The 18,792-nt window shown below is 43.6% G+C and overlaps 1 protein-coding gene across 1 annotated transcript in view; it reads right to left on the reverse strand.

The window, feature by feature from the left end:
- tex11 (testis expressed 11) overlaps nt 1–18,792 on the reverse strand; it is a 245,081-nt gene that overhangs the window by 94,016 nt on the left and 132,273 nt on the right. The window contains exons 18-21 of the mRNA XM_068046993.1: nt 17,903–17,956; nt 12,217–12,257; nt 11,820–11,851; nt 329–377 (exon numbers count right to left, since the gene is read on the reverse strand). Of these exons, the coding sequence (XP_067903094.1) occupies nt 329–377; nt 11,820–11,851; nt 12,217–12,257; nt 17,903–17,956 (176 nt within the window). The remainder of the gene's footprint in view (nt 1–328; nt 378–11,819; nt 11,852–12,216; nt 12,258–17,902; nt 17,957–18,792) is intronic.

Below are 18,792 nucleotides of genomic sequence, written 5' to 3' on the forward strand. Positions count from 1 at the left end.
ATATTGACGAGTTAATTGTATTCAAGTGTGTGTATATATAAAGCCAGCCAGCACTGGTGGTGTGCTGTTATTGGAGAAGTGAGCTCTGTGGCAAGCAATAAACTGTCTCCACTAAAGCATCCTAGTCTGTCGTCTTCAAAAACAGGCTTGGAAGTTTCTCTAACATAGTGATTGAAACTGAGTGACCAAAATTACACAGATTAAATATTTTTGGTCCAATGGTCTTGTGTTTTGATTATTAATCAGGTCTTAGTCTTCGGACATTGAAATTTCCCTAATATTAAAGTACATATTTGTCACTCAGTATTCAACACTAGCATTCTCTCACCTATTTTTCGAAACCAATTTGCTTCACTACTTTTCAGCTCACTGGTGATCTTGCCCTCAGCCACCTGAACTATTAGCTTCTTATGAGCTGTAAAAAAAAGTGCATTTTTTGTACAACAAAGCCACTGTTAACAATTGTAGAATAAAAACTTAATATGCTGTTGTAATATTTATAATGTAAATTCTCCTTAAAACAGCATGAATTTTTTTGCACCTCCTGATCACTAATAAAGTGAAGCATATGTTACAATCACCTGGTTTAATGCTTTATATTAATTTTCTAGATATAACTTTTAATTTGGGAATTGAATTTTCTTAATGCAAGGCAAATGAAAACACCTGGTTTGAGAAGTTGCCAAACAAGCCTTGGGCTGTTGCAAATCAAAGGGTGACCCATGTTTATTTAGTAAGGTCACATTGGGAAGTGTAAAGACCCTACACAGAGAACCCCTCTTAACTTGTTGATGGAGATGGTGTGCATGCAGCTGCCATCATCCAGGGTTTAAATTATTTGTGATTTCCCAGAACAAAGAAGATTTAAAGTTCAAAAATCTCTCCAGAAGTTCTTAGACAGAGCTAGAGGTGACAGTCAAAGAACCACAGGTGGCCTCATTTTAGTTGGAACCAGAAAGTCTAGGAGAATTTGTTCTGTACTTTTTAGCATTTTAGCAATATCAATTATTCATGTGGGTATCAGGAATCAAAAGATTTGGAGCTGGAAATTGGTTTCAATTGCTATCTGGGACATCCCACATGTACTGACTTGCTATGGAGACAGATGATGCAGAGGGTGTCTTCTGGTTTTTTCATCTGTGTGCTTGCTGACAGCCAGTCAGGTGGCTTTTGGAAAACTGATGGCTTTTGGAAGTCAATTTGACTCACAAGCAAAGAAGCCATCGGGAACCAGGGGTGGTTCCCTTTTGAATAAGGTCCGTACACGAGCTGGGAAGTCGGATAGGAATTCATTTTGATTTCCTTAGCTAAGAGCTGTGGTATGCTTTGGATTGGTCCCAAGAGAAGTGAACAAACCACCAAGTTCCTGTAATGTATAGGGAAACTTTTGGGATTTAAGGAAAAAGTCAAATGGAAGTGTTCTGGAAGATTTTTAAGTTTAAACATAAATATCTCAAGTTGTCATGTTTTGCTTTGTTTAATTCTTGTACAGTAAAGTTTTTGTTTAAAATGTAAAATCATGTGGCATAATTCTCATTCATGACTGGGAATTTGGCTCTCTTTTTCCAAGTTAACAGTCCCTAATGGGATCGTGACAATGTGATAGTTACATAAAATACTTTGCAAGTATTAAAAATTGCTAATTCTGAATCATCTGCATAGTAGATTGCAACTGCCAATGCATCAACAATTCATCACAGCAACAAAATCACATTAACTGTAAACTACAACCAAGAGGAAAAAACTAAAATGCAGGAAACCGGGCCAGATTTTTAAAGGCTGCCAGGAGCAGTTGCAGGTGTGTGCGATTTGAAGATCATATTCTCAGAGGTCGGCACTGTCTCCTGCCATCTCTGGAACACAGAGCTATTTTCAAAGGGACACTGGGAGGGAGGGAACAAGAAGCCCTCCCCTCTAAGTAACTGCCTGTTGAACTCATTAAGGAGCTCATTAAAAGGCAGGTTGTAGAAGATGTGAACAATGCAAAAGGCCATTAGGGCTATGGGTTGATTAACAAAATACAGAGCCTCAAAATAAAGTTCAGCTGCTCTGAAAGTGCCACAGAGCATCCACTGCTGGAAAAGTTTTGCATTTGTCAGTGGTGAATGGTAGGAGTCTGGAGAAGGACACAAGCCCACGAGCATCAGTTGAGCAGCTGGGGTTGGTAGGAGAAGGCCTGGTGAATGCACAAAGTCCAGCTGAGGGAGTTCAGATGGAAACAGGCTACTCTGACATTGGACAGAGCAGCCAGGATGAGCTTCAGCAGACATAACCTCCTCGACAGCAAGAGGCTAGAGGAGCACATTGGGGATTCAGCAAGGGGAAGAAGGCACTACCCAAGACATCGATTCTACCGCACAAGAGTTAGCTACCTGCAAATAAGAGCCTCAGACACATGTGCTCTGATCCATACTGACCTGAAACCTTGCAGCCCCCATGGCAGTCACTTACCCGCAGCCATCAAGGTCACCAAAACCCTGAACATCTATGCAACTGGGTCATTCCAGAGATCAACTGTGGACCTAAGTGGCATCTTGCAGACAGCAGCTCATCAGGCAGATCACGGATGCCATTTTCAGGAGGGTGAGGGAATACATCCACTTTAACAGATGGGCCTGCACAGGCATTGAGGGCTTTGGGCTTTGCCACCATTGATGAATGCCCTCAGGTCCAGGGCATCATTGATTGCACCCATGTAGCCATCAGCCAGTCAGATTCCTGAACAGAAAAGGTTAACACTCTTTGAATGCCCAGCTGGTCTGTGACCAAGGAAGTAAATCTTGCAGATCTGTGACTGGTTTCTGGGCAACTGTCATGACTCCTTTATCCTGCAAGAGTCCCTGGTGCCACACCTCTTCAGGCCCACATCCAGACTGTGTGGGTGGCTGCAGGGAGATAAGGGTTATTCCCTAAAGAGATGGCTCCTGACACCCATCTGAAACCCAGACATGGATGAGAGAGATGTTACAACCAGAGTCATCTCCTAAAATGGACCTGCATCGAACAGACCATTGGCTTCCTGAAGATGCATTTCCATTGCCTTGAGTGGTCAGGAGGTGCCGTCCTTACGAGCCAGCCTAAGTGTCCCATATCGTGGTTGTTTGCTGCACCCTGCACAACATGACAACGCAAGGCGATATGGAAATGGATGAAGAAGGGAGCTGGAACGCCACTCCACATTGGAGGAGGTCTGGGAGGAGAAAGCTGAGGAGGATAAAGAGGAGGAAGGGCTCGCTAAAGCGGTGGCTCGCACCCAGGCAATGGAGGACGCCCGGTAATGCTGTGATAGACCTCAGGGTGAACTGCAGGCTGGCATGGCAGCAAAAGCCACGCTGATTCAGCAGTGCTTCTCCTGATCGCCCTTGCAGCTCACCTTCCAGCATAGAGAGCTATCACACCATGATGACCCATAACTGCAAGGTCCAATTGCCAGCCATGAGCATGCAGGGTTCTTCCGCCAACATAATCCAACATCACAAAACAATCCCAGGGCTACACGTACCCCCCACCCACCCCACAATGTCACATCCCCCTTCTGAGATGAAACATCAATAACACACACATCAGAGTAATAACTTAAACAAGTTATATTGTGATGATATCAAAAGAACAGACAAATGTACGGAACATCACCCTGTTGACCCATTAAGTGAATTCAAGTGTGTGACACTTTCCTTTCCCTAACACATTTATCGGGTGCTCCCCCTGTGGCAGAGGATGAGGTGGAGAGAGAGGTCCATGGCTTCTGTCCTCATCTTGGAGGTGCCCGTGGGGACTCCTCAACAGACTGCTGCGTCTGCGTCATTGCAGGGGTTGCCCCTGACACTGGGCCTCGGCAGACAGATGGTTCCTGAGTCAGAGGGGCGAGGGGCCAAGGGGGGATGCCAGAGTCTCCTGAGGGGTGGCCCCTTCATCTGCCACTTCGACCATCTCAGCCCTTTCCTGGCGTTCATGGATGGTGGATGAGGCCACCGCAATCAGCGATATTGACTGATCTACGCTACAGAGAGCCTCACTCTTTCTGTGCATATCAGCGCATTGCTCCTGCATCCATTCAGAGTGGTGCTGCATATAGCTCTCCAAGAGGTTGCCCAATCTCTCAATAGAAGAGCTCATGCGATCAAATCCCTGGCAAGAAAAATAAAATCAAATAAATTGCAAGGTCAGTTAGAAATCATTCAACAGACTCTGAAAGCGTCGTTCCCCATCTATATTTTCACCTTTTAAAAGCTGACAGACCTTTTCGGTTTTAACTTAAACCTTTGTTCCCATATATTTAACTTTTCTTAATGAAGGTTTCCAAATTTTAGTAATTAACATCGATTAGTCATTTTACAATTAGCAACCAGAGAATTTTTCACTATATTCTGCTCTATGTGCATCAACATTATACATGCATTCTAAAAGGATGCTCCAATACAATGTCACCACATCGAGGGACCAGACAGATTCCAAGTCCCACAAAGGTTTAATGTCACATAGCATTTAAACACCTTCCACAATTGTCTGTTTTAATAATATGGCTGATAATATTGTGGATGGAAGTACAAAGCTTGCATGGTATTTATGGCTTACAATACTGGGAACCCTGAGCTGTCTATTCTTGCACACAAAAAAAGGAGTAGAAAGTGTTGCCACCAGCAGAGCAGATAGTAAAAAGAGATATGGAAAAGACTGAAAATTAAAGGCAGGAAGCACAATTCTCGGTAAGATGTGCATTCACATTTACAACTCTGCATAGCGAGTTTCTGATTTCAGTGGACCAATCGGAGAGATGTAGGGCACAAACAAAATACCTTCTCATCAAGAGGATGGAAACAAAACAAAATGCAGGGATTATTTATTTAACCCCTTCCTGTGGAAATCTGGCGCATCTCTAGGTGGCAAAGACTCAGATCAGACTATCTATTCATCCTCAAGCAAATGGCACAAAAGAAACCATATAAAAGGAAAAATCCAAAGAATTTTGAAAAATATCTATTTTTGGTGCCAGGTATCTGGCAAACATAGAAACTCAATGTGTTAAACAGCTTCCAAACTAAGCTATTGAAAAATCTACACATTTAGAATTTTAGTTTGCCTGATATTGAATGCATATTCTCTCTGCCTTAGGGCATACCTCATTTGCCGATATTACAACACTGACTAGAGTTCAAAAGTGCTTCATTGACTGTAAATCGCTTTGCAGGGCTCTCTGAGGCCAAGTGAGGAGAATTCCAGTCTCGAAGACAGATTTATCCCTTCAGATTCCAATAGTGAGCCAGACTGGTTGATTTATCATTAACATTCCCTTGGAGCACTGTGCACCAGCCTAGCACAGGTATCTCATTGTCGATACTGTCACAGATAGCTGAACTGGAACCAAACTGCCAAACACCAGGCATATCAACTTGGAACCATCTCGACTCCAAAGAGATTACACTTACCTCCCCTCCCAGAAGGATAGTCATTACTTCATTGTAAAAATATAAGTAATGAAAAATAAGAATATCAAATTCAAGAGTACACACAGATGAAATAATTCCAAGTGGAATCAGTGATCAATCCAGAAACAAAGAAAAATAGATCAATGATCAAGTAAACAAATGGGTTTTAAGAGGTACAAAGTGAAAGAGAAAAATGGAAACAAAATATCACAGTAAAAAGTAAAGGAAGAAAAAGGAAAAAAAAGCAAATTGTAAAGGTCGATAGAACCTGAACGTAGTTCCAAATTAAACCTAGAGTTTCTCTGTTGTTAAGGAACAGGGCAAAACTATGTCTTCCTTCGTTATTTGCAACCTGCTAACTAAATTGTAGAAATGTACATTTTTGAAGCTGGCACCCTTCGAGAATGTGATTTGATTGGCTGAATTTTTTATTCCACTAATCACGTTGCAATAATTCTTTAACAATCTTCAAGTAGCTAAATACAACTTAACAGGGAAGTAAACATCGCAACATGTTGACTGGCATCCTTCCATCTACGAAAGATGATGGACACACAGCAAACAGTCCATTTGGTGGGTTTTCTTCTCTCGGTGCACCTTTGGCTGTGAAAACCAATCCTAGAGAGGCAGGTTCCGCCACAAGTGCTACATGTGAAACTGCCTAGTGACGCTGTGAGTTTTTGTTTTTGACGCTGGCGCCTGTTGCCAAGCTGCTGTAGCAACTGGTCGTCGTGGCAGTGCACACCAGTTCACAGGATGTGCCGCCATTTCCCTCTTTCATCAGCTAGCGACTCCCAGGTGCCATAGCCGACATTTAGGGCCTTCATGTTACACTTGCAAGCATCCTTGAAACGGAGTTTTGGGCATCCCACTGGTCGTCTGGCCCCGGATAACACACCATACAGAAGGTCCTTGGGTATGCGATTGTCTTCCATCCTGCAGACATTCCGATCCACCTAGGCCAAGTGTCAACACACTTGGGAGGTCTGCCGTTGAGAAAAGTGCCATATTTGTGATTTTGTCCTGCCAGGATACACCCATAATGTGCTGCAGACAGCAAAGATGGAAAGTATTGAGCCTCTTTTCCTGGTAGCTGTAAGTTGCCCATGTTTCACAGCAGTACAGCAAGGTGCTGAGAACACAGGCCAGATAAACAATCAGTTTGGTCCTAAGGGTCAGCTTAGTGTTATCCCATGAGCGTTTTGAGAGTCAGTCACAGGTGTAGCTGCTTTCCCTATACGTGTATCGAGCTCTGCAATAAGGGACAGATTGTCTGTCACTGTGGACCCAAGGTAGTAGAATTTGCTAACATTTGTAGAATTAGTAAACATCATGAAAAGTTAAGAACATAAGAAATAGAAGCAGGAGTAGATGTTTGGCCTCTCGAGCCTGCTCCATCATTCAATACGATCATGGCTGATCTTCTACCTCCTCTCCGCTTTCCTGCTCGCTCCCATATCCCTTGCTTCCCTGAGAGCGCAAAAATCTATTGAGCTCAGTCTTGAATATACTTGATGATGGAGCATCCACAACCCTGGGGTAGAAAATTCCAAAGGTTCACAACACTCTGAGTGAAGAAATGTCTTCTCATCTCAGTACTAAATGATCAACCCCTTATCTTGAGGCTGTGCCCCAATGTTCTAGATTCCCCAGCCAGAGGAAACAACCTCTCAGTGTCCACCCTGTCAAACCCCTTCAGAATCTTGTATGCTTCAATGAGATCGCCTCGCTTTCTTCTAACCTCCAAAGAGAATAGGCCCAATTTATGCAGCCTCTCATCATAGTACAACCCACTCATCCCAAGAACCAATCTAATGAACCACCACTGTACCGCCTCTATATCCTTCCTTAGATATGGAGACTAAAACAGCACAGTACTTCAGGTTGATCTCACCAAAGCCCTATACAATTGTAGCAAGACTTCCTTATTCATGTACGCCAATCCCCTTGCAGTAAAGGCCAACATGCCATTTGCCTGGTTAATTACTTGCTGTACCTGCACACTAACTTTGTGTTCCTTGTACGAGTGCACCCAAGTCTCTCTGAACATCAACATTTAACAGTTTTATGCCTTTTAAAAAATATTCTGTTTTTCTATTCTTACTACCAAAGTGAATAACCTCACAATTCCCCACATTATACTCCATCTGCCACCCTGTTGCCCACTCATTTAACCTGTGTATATCTCTTTGCATCCTCCTCACACCTTACATTCCCACCTAACTTTGTATCATCTGCAAACTGAGATACATTACTCTCAGTCTCTTCGTCTAAGTCACAAATATTGATTGTAAATAGCTGAGACCCCAGCACTGATCCTGCCAATTTGAAAATGCCCTGTATATCCCTACTCTCTGCTTCCTGTCCATTTACCAAACCTCTATCCATGCTAATGTGTTACCCCAACTTCATGAGCCCTTATCTTGAGTATTAACCTTTGGTGTGGCACCCTGTCGAATGCCTTTTGGAAATCCTAGGCTGTAGGCCATCAGATCCTGGGGACTTGTCAGCTTTAAGTCACTTAAATCTCTCCAATACTTTTTCTCTGCTGATGTTAATTACCATAAGTTCCTCATTCTTATTATTAATAGCTCCAGCTTACTCTCTATTGCTGGTATGTAATTTGTGTCTTCAATTGTGAAGACAGGCACAAAGGGTCGGATTTTTCAAGCCCGCTGAGTGCGGGTACAGAGGCGAGCGCGATTTGAACATTGTGTTCAAGGAGGTTGGCACTGGGTCCTACAGCCTCTGGAACACGACGCCATTTTTAATGGCACGCCAGCAATGAGCGAACAGGTTGGGCGCACACCTCCGATTAAGTGCCAAGTGAGCACGCTGAAGAGCTCATTAGGCTCGTCAGCAGCAGTTTTTAATTTTCAAAGGCTGGGAATGTGGAGGGGGAACACAACAGGGTCCTCAAGACGGGATCTCTGCGGGGGGCCATGAAGGCTATAGGATGGGCAGATTAAAAGATTTAAAAAGCTCAGCTGCTTCAAAGAGTTACAGAGTAGCCATTGCTGCAGCTGTAAGGTTTGCTTCTCTGCGTTAAGTGGCAGGAAACTGGAGAGGGACATGATCCCGCTGGCATTAATTGGGCACTTGGGGTTGGCAGGGGAAGGCCTGATGAATGCACAAAGCCCTCTGAGGGAGTTCAAATGGGAACAGGCTACTCTGACACTGGACAGAGCAGCCAGGATGAGCTGTAGCAGATGCACCCTCCTGGACAACAGGAGGCCGGAGCAGCACACTGGGGGTCTGCAAGCGGAGGAAGGCGCTACCGAAGATATCAGGTGCAAGTCCAAGAGTCAGCTACTGGCAAACAACAGAGCAACAGTGCCGTAGGACCCTGCGCCTATGCAGGGAGATGATCTCAGTCCTGTATGCTCTGATCCAAAATGACCTGAGGTCTCACGGCCTCCATGACAGGCCCCTACCAGCAACTGTCAAGGTCTAAGTCGCCCTAAATTTCTTTGGAATTGGGTTATTCCAGGGATCAGCTGTGAACCCTAGGTGGCATCTCGCAGTTGGCAGCTTATCAGGCCATCAGACGTGTCACACATGCCACTTTTAGGACAGCATGGGACTACACCCACTTTGACACAAATGTACCTATGCAGACATATTTTTAGAATTTGTAAACATTATAAAAAGACACATCATAAACAGGCATACTGGGGTCAGCCTCCATCGCTAGATTCCCCAGGTGCAGGGCGTCATCGCTTGCACCCATGTGGCCATCAAGGCACCCAGTGACCAGCCAATGAGATCTATCAACAGGAAGGGCTTCCACTCCCTCAACATCCAACTGGTCTCAACAAGAGATTCCTCTATGTGTGCGCTCACTTTCCTGGCACCTGCCGTGACTCCTTCATCCTCCACCGGTCCAAGCTGCCTCAAATCTTCACTCCATCTCCCAAAGTGCATGGATAGATCCAAGGGGACAAGGGAAATCCCTTGAAGAAATGGTACTGAGCCCGCTATGGGAGCTCCAGACAGTGCAGAGGTGAAACAATCAATGCCACCTGCTCAGCAGGCCAACCACTGAGCAGACCCTTAGGTTTCTGAACATGCGATTCCAGTGCCTGAATCAGTCGGATGCCACCCTCCAATATCCTCCTACAAGGGTCTTGGTTATTGTGGTGGTCTGCTGCGCTCTCCATAACACGGCCTTCCATAGAGGTGTGGACCTTGAGGACAGTGAGGCCCTGGAAGGAGACAGCTCATCAGGGGAGGAGCAGGAGGTAAGAGGAGGAGGAGGTAGAGGGGGTGGAGAGGGATAACAGTGAACAGAGAGGTGCTCCTCCTGCCACCCTCTAGGAAAAGGACCTCCCTCTTCTCCCTCATGGCCTCCAGTGTTAGATCCAAGTGGGCATTGATGAAGTGAGCGTCTGCCCGACCAGCCTCCAGCTCCCCTGCAACATTTCGCTTCCCTCCGGTGCTTTGGAAGGCAGATCTCTCCCTCAGGACAACAAGCAGCCTCAATGATGGCTGCCGTGGGAGTCTACATGAACCCCACACTTGATCTGACCCATTGCCATTTTCAATCCCGCTGGCTCTAAGAGGATAGGAAACCTGTCTCCATACCAATTAAGGGCTTAGCCATTTGAAAATTGCAATCCGAATCAGCTTCCCATAGGAGGCTGGTTTCTGACCCAAAACCAGACCTGGTTCTTGTATCCTGTCTCCATAATGAAAATCCTGCCCAAATTATTTGTTCAACAACTTTGCCATTTCTTCATCCCTCATGATAATTTCTCCTGTCTATGCCTCTAAAGGACCAGTGTTTACTTTTACAACTCTCCTTTTTATATACTAGTAAAAGCTCTTACAATCTGCTTTTATATTCATGGCTAGTTCCCTCTCATTCTATTTTTTCCTTTTTTATCAGCTTTTTGCCACCCTTTGCTGGTTTCTTAAACACCCCCAATCCTCAGGCTTACTACAGTTCTTTGCAACATTATAAGACTTTTCTTTTAATCCAAACTATCCTTAACTTGCCCAGTAAGCCACAGATGGATCTTTCTTGTTGAGATTTAGTTTTTTAATGAAATGTATTTTGTTAAACATTTTGAATTGTTTCTTTCAATATTTCCCAATGTTTAGTTACTGCCATACCTTTTGGTTTATTTATAACCTTAGCCAGCTCTCTCCTCATACCTATGTAATTGGCTTTAAGATGCTTGTTTGGGACTAGAGCATGTCACTTTCAAACTTAATAGGAAATCAATTGTATTATGATCACTTTTTCCCAGAGAATCTTTCACTATGTGATTATTAATTAAACTTACCTCACTGCACAATACTAGATTTAAAACAGCTTTATCTCTAGTTGGTTCCACAACATATTGTTCCAGGAAACTGTCATGAAAGCATTCCACAAACACATCTTCCGGATTGCCTTTGCCAATTTGATTTGTCCAGTCTATATGAAGATTCAAGTCCCCCATGATTATGACACTGCCTTTGTTACAATTGCCAACTATTTCTTGCTTAATGCTCTGGCAGTGGTATAACTACTGTTCGACGGCCTATAAACCATGCCCACCAACGTTTTCTGACCCTTGTTACTCCTAATCTCCATCCAAACTGATGCTACTTGCTGATCAAAGCCAAGATCCTTTCTTACTACTGTCCTTATGTCATCTCATACTGTAAGGCTGCTCCTCCTTTTCCATTCTCTGTCTGTCTTTTCGAAATTTTGTGTACCCTGGAATATTTATTTCCCAACCTTGGTCACCTTGTAACCATGTCTCCGTTATGGCAATTAGATCTAAACCATTTACCTCTACTGGAATGAGCAAAGCAAATGTCATAAGATAGATGAACTAGCAGCACAAATAAAGAGCTTTGAACTTATTTTTAACTACTATTCTTTGCGTGGACCTTATTCACTGATGCACTATTACCCTTAAACTCTCTGTCCCTTCCTGTCCCACTCTGCTTGTCTTTACACAAATTGCTATACTGCTCTAGTAATTCTGCTATGGAGCATTCAACTTGAGAAAATTCTAGTTTGCCCAGGAGACATGGCATTCCCATGCACACATCGACTGCCTTGTAGAGAACAGAGAAGAACTTACATTTATATAGTGCAATTCATGACCTCAGGACATCCCTAAGCAGTTATTATGCATGTGATATTTGTTACTGTTGTAATATAGGAAATGTAGCAGTCAATTTCTGCACAGCAACCTCCCACAAACAGCAATGAGATAATCTGTTTTAGTGATGTTGTTTGAGAGATAAACATTGACCAGGACAGTGGGAGAACTTTCCTTATCTTTTTCAAATAGTGCCGTGGATCCTTTACATCTACCCAAGAACAGATAGGCCTTAAGTTTAATGTCTCATCCAAAAGACGGCGCCTCCAATAATGCAGCACTCCCTCAGCACAACACTGACGTGCTCAAGCCTCTGGAGTGGGGCTCAAACCCATGAGCTTCTGAATCAGAGCCAAGCACACTACCAACTGAGCCAATCTTGTAAAAGCACAAAAGATAACCATATAGAATGTATATAAATTTACAATGAAACATACTAGAAACCAGAGCAAAAATACACTCCTGTTGGCATGGAATATTTAGGCTTTGAAATTATACTGTTTGATATTAGCCACTTAATGGTTCACTATCTTCATTAAACTAGCAATGGAATTCTTTATAAAGTATTGTCTTCACCTGTTAATGTCGTATAAATAATTTAAAGACTTCAGTAATTTAACTGAAATGGCTGCCAAGTTATAATGCAGTTGCAATATCTTCTGAATATTAGATCCTCTTATTATGCCTACCAGTCTTTAAATATGATAAAAGCGAGTCCAGTCGTTCATGTCTGCCAAAACAAACAAGGAATTTATCATCAGATGCTGACAGTAAAAAATTGTTAGAAAGTATGGTTTACTCCCAAAACATAAGCAAGACTATTCATTTAATTTTATATATACTTATCCTAATCAGGAACAGTCAATTTTGTGGAGCAGCAGGGCCAGAACTGCATGTGAGTTCCATATGATTAAATTGCTTTCAAGTCAGACAGAATCATGATTTGAACAATTACTCAGATTTAAAAATATACTCCAAAACTCCCTCCCTGCTCCTGCTTCCAACTTCCAGATTCTGGAAGACCGTCTCAGAATTTACAAATGCCTAGACTGTATTCCCAATGCTCCTTAATAATTGAACTACCATACTTTGCTCAGGTTGTGAGATCTCTCTTCCTCACAACCCAGATTGAAGGGTCTCTCTTCCAGTGATTCCAGATGGATGAATCTGTCACTATATTCCACTGTGTTCTTGGAACATTGGGACCCTCCTCCCCAGTGCTGTCAGACCTGGGGACCCATAGCTTCAAAATACTGTCATCTCGAAAGCAATTATCACAGTCACACAACCAGGGTCCCCCTTCGTAATGCTCCCTGCTGATGTCAGTATCCCTGGTAATACTGCATAACAGCTCTCATAGAGTCATAGAATCGTACAGCATAGAAACAGGCCCTTCGGCCCACCGCGTCCATGCTGACCATAATGCCTATCAAAACTAATCCCACCTGCCTGCATTAATTCCATATCCCTCTATGCCTTGCTCATTCAAGTACCTGTCCAGATGCCTCTTAAATGTTGCTACCGTTTCTGTCTCTACCACCTCCTCAGGCAGCTCATTCCAGATACCCACTATTCTTTGTGTGAAAAATTTACCCCTTTGATCCCCTTTAAACCTCCTCCCTCTCACCTTAAATCTATGCCCTTTAGTTTTAGTCACCCCTACCATGGGAAACAGACTCTGGCTATCTACCCTATCTATGCCTCTCATAATTTTATATACCTCTATCATGTCCCCTCTCAGCCTCCTTCACTGCAGGGAAAACAGACACAGCCTATCCAATCTCTCTTTATAACTCAAGCCCTCCAAACCAGGCAACATCCTTGTGAATCTTTTCTGCACCCTCTCTAGCTTAATCACATCTTTCCTGTAGTGCGGCAACCAGAACTGCACACAGTACTCCAAATGTGGCCCAACCACCGTTATGTACAACTGTAACATGACGTCCTAACTCTTGTACTCTTTTTTTTTTTGTTCTTATAAAACCTCTGTCTCACCATGAGTATTGCTATGGGAGACGTGCCAGTAAGTTTTCAAAATTTCTATTTACAATGAAGTGTACTCAAGCAAAAGGGTACTGATAAATATATTTAAGTTGCAACAGCTAATTAAATATTATAGTAACTATAAAGATCAAAAACATAAAACAATTAGTTGATTTCCTGTGGCCTTGTACATGGATCTTTTTAAAGATGCAGAACTGATGCTATTTTGAAAACTGAAGTTAGCAGAAGCAAGAATATTGAAAAAAAAATCGCGCTCTCTTGAAAAAGGAAACACAATTGAAACTGACAAGAAGGGATCAGAACTAGGAGTAATTAAAAAGCAGAACAACTGGAATCATTGCGGGGATAAAAGGCAACAAAATTGGGGTTATTTTAAAAAGGCAACATACCTGAGGCTGTGGGGGAAAAAAGCGGAACTGGAATAATTATTGAAATAAGTGTGTTTTGGGACTTTTTCAAATAAGGAGCCTAAGCAATTTTGAAATTAAGGAGACAATGTGGACAAAGTTTTTAAAAAAACACAACTGAGTTCTTATTTTAAAAAAGGGGACAGAAGCACACTTTAATAAAGGTGAATTCTGTTTAAAAAAAAATCACAACTGGGGTTATTTAAAAAAAAAAACAGTGGAGAGAAGCTTCCCAAAGTCTGGTTGGGTGCGCTCGAGGCATTTGTGGGGGTGAGTGATTTTGTTAAGAAAGTCAGGCGGATAGGTTGGAACAACTGGAGACTTCAAGTGGCAAAACATTGCTGATGGCACATAGGACGCCCAGGGTCTGATTCTGAGGCAGGGTGCAATATTGGGAGCGCCTGTTCCCTCCGTATGCCGATGGCCTTGTAAATGATAGCCAGAGGTTACCCTCCACAAGGCCATTCCAGAACCTTTGGCGCAAAGGCAAAACTCAGTATGAGGATGGAAGTCTGCCTAAACGATCACAGATTTTTGTGGACTGCATTTATATTTATATTACTATAAGAATTCCACTAGTGAGATCAACAATGGAAAATGATCAATCTTGATTAGCACTGATACAATTCCCATCGATGCATTAATCAGTGGGAACTAGAAAGGAAATGTATCGACACCTTTCATCAGTGGGCAGTGGTACATGCTTTCTCCAGAGTTAACAGTATTGAATCTTGCAGAACAGTGCCCTCAGGTGGAGCAGCACCAGTGGTAATTGCAAAGAAAGTATGCTATTACTTTTGAATACTGTGAATAAAGTCCTGTAAAATGACCGCTAGGACACTGGAGTTGGTTTCAGCAGCTAGAAATAAGCAACCACAGTCCGGATTTTACAGTCAAAGGCAAACGAACGGATCTCGCTGTTCATTACGCTTATGGCTCCCCAGAGTTTTTGTGGGTTTTTGAGCCGCAACTTATGGTCATCAAATTCTGATACAGTGCAATGCCTTCTACAGGGGATCTAGGACCTGCGTGAACAGGGTGAGCAACATTGGATGAATTTTCCCAGCCCCACAGAGGGGACGTGGAAATTTGGAATACTGCCCATCAGGTTGGCTCCACGATGTCTTCCCACCTCCAGATTTTCCTGGAGGCAGGTTACCTGCGGCAGTGGCTGCCCACCCGTCCGCTGCGGGTAGTCAATCAATGTATTTAAAAGGCCATCGACATAAGGAGGGGACAGGCACTCCCAATATTAGCGCTTAATTGCGTGCAGCAATGCAATTTTACAGAAGGTGCACGGGTCCCGCACTGTCAGGAGGTCGGCCAACATTGGAGGCTGCAAGGCTGAAATAGGCACAACCGCAGAGCACTCAGCACTGACAGATCGAACAGCTCTGTGCCTTTTCTATTAATTCCTTTGGAGCCTTTCGACTGCACCTCCATTTTCAGGCACCCTCACGTTTTTCATCTCCCTCCGCAGCGCCCACCTCTCCCAGTGGTGTTGCATCCCAGCCAGTCCTGCAGGCCCAGCCTTGGGCCTCTTGCCTCCGTGTCCCACCCGCTGTCCTTAATTAGAAGGATTACGTGGAGGCAGCCTGCTAATAGGCCACGTCCCGTAAGATCATGACGCAGGGTGCACCTCTGTCACAAGTGGGGTCGGAAAAATTTTTGAAGTCCAGAGAATTCTGGCCAGTGTGTCTCTTCAAGCAATCAGATGCCAAGTCTAGACCCGGAAGTATAGGTTAGATTATTTAATTCAATGCAAAATCAAGGGAAAGAAAAATGGGATTCAAATCTGAAGGAATAAGATTCCACATATGTTAAAGTAAATTTTTTAAAAATTGATTCATGGGATGTGGGTGTCACTGGCTATGCCAGCATTTATTGCCCATCCCTAATTGCCCTCGAGAAGGTGGTGGTGAGCTGCCTTCTTGAACCGCTGCAGTCCATGTGAGGTAGGTACACCCAAAGTGCTGTTAGGAAGGGAGTTCCAGGATTTTGACCCAGTGTTATTTGTCACTTATCAGCCCAAGCCTGGATATTGTCCAGGTCTTGCTGCAATTCTACACGGACTGGCTCAGTATTTGGAGAGTCACGAATGTTGCTGAACATTGCGCAATCATCAGCAAACATCCCCACTACTGACCTTATGATTGAAGGAACGTCATTAATGAAGCAGCTGAAGATGGTTGGGCCTAGGACACTACCCTGAGGAACTCCTGCAGTGATGTCCTGGAGCTCAGATGATTGACCTCCAACAAGCACAGCCATCTTCCTTTGCGCTAGGTATGACTCCAACCAGCAGAGAGTTTTCCCCCTGATTCCCACTGACTCAGTTTTGCTCGGGCTCTTTGATGCCATTCTCGGTCAAATGCTGCCTTGTTGTCAAGGGCAGTCACTCTCACCTCACCTCTTGAGTTCAGCTCTTTTGTCCATGTTTGAACCAAGGCTGTAATGAGGTCAGGTGCTGAGTGGCCCTGTCGAAGCCCAAACTGGGTATCACTGAGCATATTATTGCTAAGCAAGTGCTGCTTGATGGCTGTTGAAGACACCTTCCATCACTTTGCTGATGTTTGAGAGTAGACTGATGGGGCGGTAACTGGCCGGGTTGGACTTGTCCTGCTTTTTGTGTACAGGACATACCTGGGCAATTTTCCACATTGCCAGGTAGATGCCAGTGTTGTAGCTATACTGGAACAGCTTGGCTAGGGGTGCGGCAAGTTCTGGAGCACAGGTCTTCAGTACTATTGTCGGAATATTGTCAGGACCCATAGCCTTTGCAGTATCCAGTGCCTTCAGTCGTTTCTTGATATCACGCAGAGTGAATTGAATTGGCTGAAGTCTTGCATCTGTAATGCTGGGGACTTTAGGAGGGTGTCGAGATGGATCATCAACTCGGCTGAAGATTGTTGCAAATGCTTCTGCCTTATCTTTCGCACTGATGTGCTGGGCTCCACCATCATTGAGGATGAGGATATTTGTGGAGCCACCTCCTCCAGTTTGTTGTTTAATTGTCCACCACCATTCACGGCTGGATGTGGCAGGACTGCAGAGCTTAGATCTGATCCGTTGGTTATGGGATCGCTTAGCTCTGTCTATTGCATGCTGCTTATGCAATTTGGCATGCAAGGAGTCCTGGGTTGTAGCTTCACCAGGTTGACACCTCATTTTGAGATATGCCTGGTGTTGCTCCTGGCATGCCCTCCTGCACTCTTCAATGAACCAGGGTTGTTCTCCTGGCTTGATGGTAATGGTAGAGTGGGGGATATGCCGGGCCATGAGGTTACTGATTGTGGTTGAATACAATTCTGCTGCTGCTGATGGCCCACAGCGCCTCAAGTTTTGCATTGCTAGATCTGTTCAAAATCTATCCCATTTAGCACGGTGATGGTGCCACACAACACGATGGACGGTATCCTCAATGTGATGGCGGGACTTTGTTTCCACAAGGACTGTGCGGTGGTCACTCCTAGCAATACAGTCATGGACAGAAGTATCTGCAGCAGGGAGATTGGTGAGGATAAGGTCAAGTATGTTTTTCCCTCGTGTTGGTTCTCCCACCACCTGCCGCAGACCCAGTCTAGCAGCTATGTCCTTTAGGACCCAGCCAGCTAGGTCACATCTGGCATGTTTAGTGGATAAGTACCACAATTTCACGCCCTTCATGTGCTTGAATGTCAAATCTTTTGGCAAGATACTGCTATCGCGAAACTTCTAAAGGAGTAGGGCAAATTGGACAGCAAGTTCCTAATTTCCATGTTTAACTGCACGTGTGGATGGTGGAAGTTGCTATCCAGTTTACTCCATTATAACGGTGAGCGTTGATAGTCCTTCTGTTACTGCAAAATCGAGGCCTTATCATGCCTATAACAGTAAAGCTGCAACCACTTTTAACACGCTACTTAAAGAGAAAGGATACAACTAAAGCAGAGATACAACCAGATTATAGGTGCAATGAAATTACCTTGTTTCTTTATCATCTGTGTCTGTAATAGATGGCACAAGGCGAATTAGACATCTGTTTAAGATAAAAGGGAATCAAGAGAGGAACCTGGAATTACTTCAGTTTCTGAAGACAGAAACTTGCTTAATAATTTAAATATAGGTATACAATTCTTCACATTTTTAAAAACCTGCCACTCCTTTAAGCATCAAATCTCCAAACTTTAATGTTAGAACCACTGAATAATTAAAGACTAAAAGTTAAAGTCGGTATCCTGATAATTTTTGGTCTAAATAGAGCCAACGAACGCCAAATTTTGTTGGTGTCTGTGCTTATGCGGGACACTGAATGGAGTTTCTTTTTGGTAATAAGCCTTTTACATCTGTCTCTGAACCAAGTGCTGTATTGAAAACAGGATTAGTTGCAGGTGAGTGCAATGGAGGCACTGCAGCTTCTTGTCTAGTACAGTTCCAAGCTGACATTCTTAACCCTTGTTTTTTTTCCTCAAATGCAAATTAGAATTTTCTCAGAAAAAAATTGGTACATTTCAATATCATTAGCAATGGAATTACAGTCAGGACATTTCTTAAGCCCAAGAAAAAGAAAATGTTATAATAAAACTACAATAATTCACTGATCTGTCAAAGCAGCTATTAGCTGCTTCCCAAAATAAATCAAGAAAAATCGTGTATTTATACAACGCCTTCCACTTCTTCAGGACTTCCCAAAGTGATTCACTACTTTCGAATTAACTACTTTTGAACACAATATAAGAAATAGAAACTGGACTAGCCCATTTGGCCCTTTTAAGTGTGCTCTGCCATTTATGGGGTATATGGAAATGGTAGAGACATTGAACAAATATTTTGCGGCTGTCTTCACAGTAGGAGACCAAGGGGTTAATAAGTGTG

Source organism: Heterodontus francisci, chromosome 15 (assembly GCF_036365525.1).
Source record: "Heterodontus francisci isolate sHetFra1 chromosome 15, sHetFra1.hap1, whole genome shotgun sequence".
Classification (NCBI taxonomy): domain Eukaryota; kingdom Metazoa; phylum Chordata; class Chondrichthyes; order Heterodontiformes; family Heterodontidae; genus Heterodontus; species Heterodontus francisci.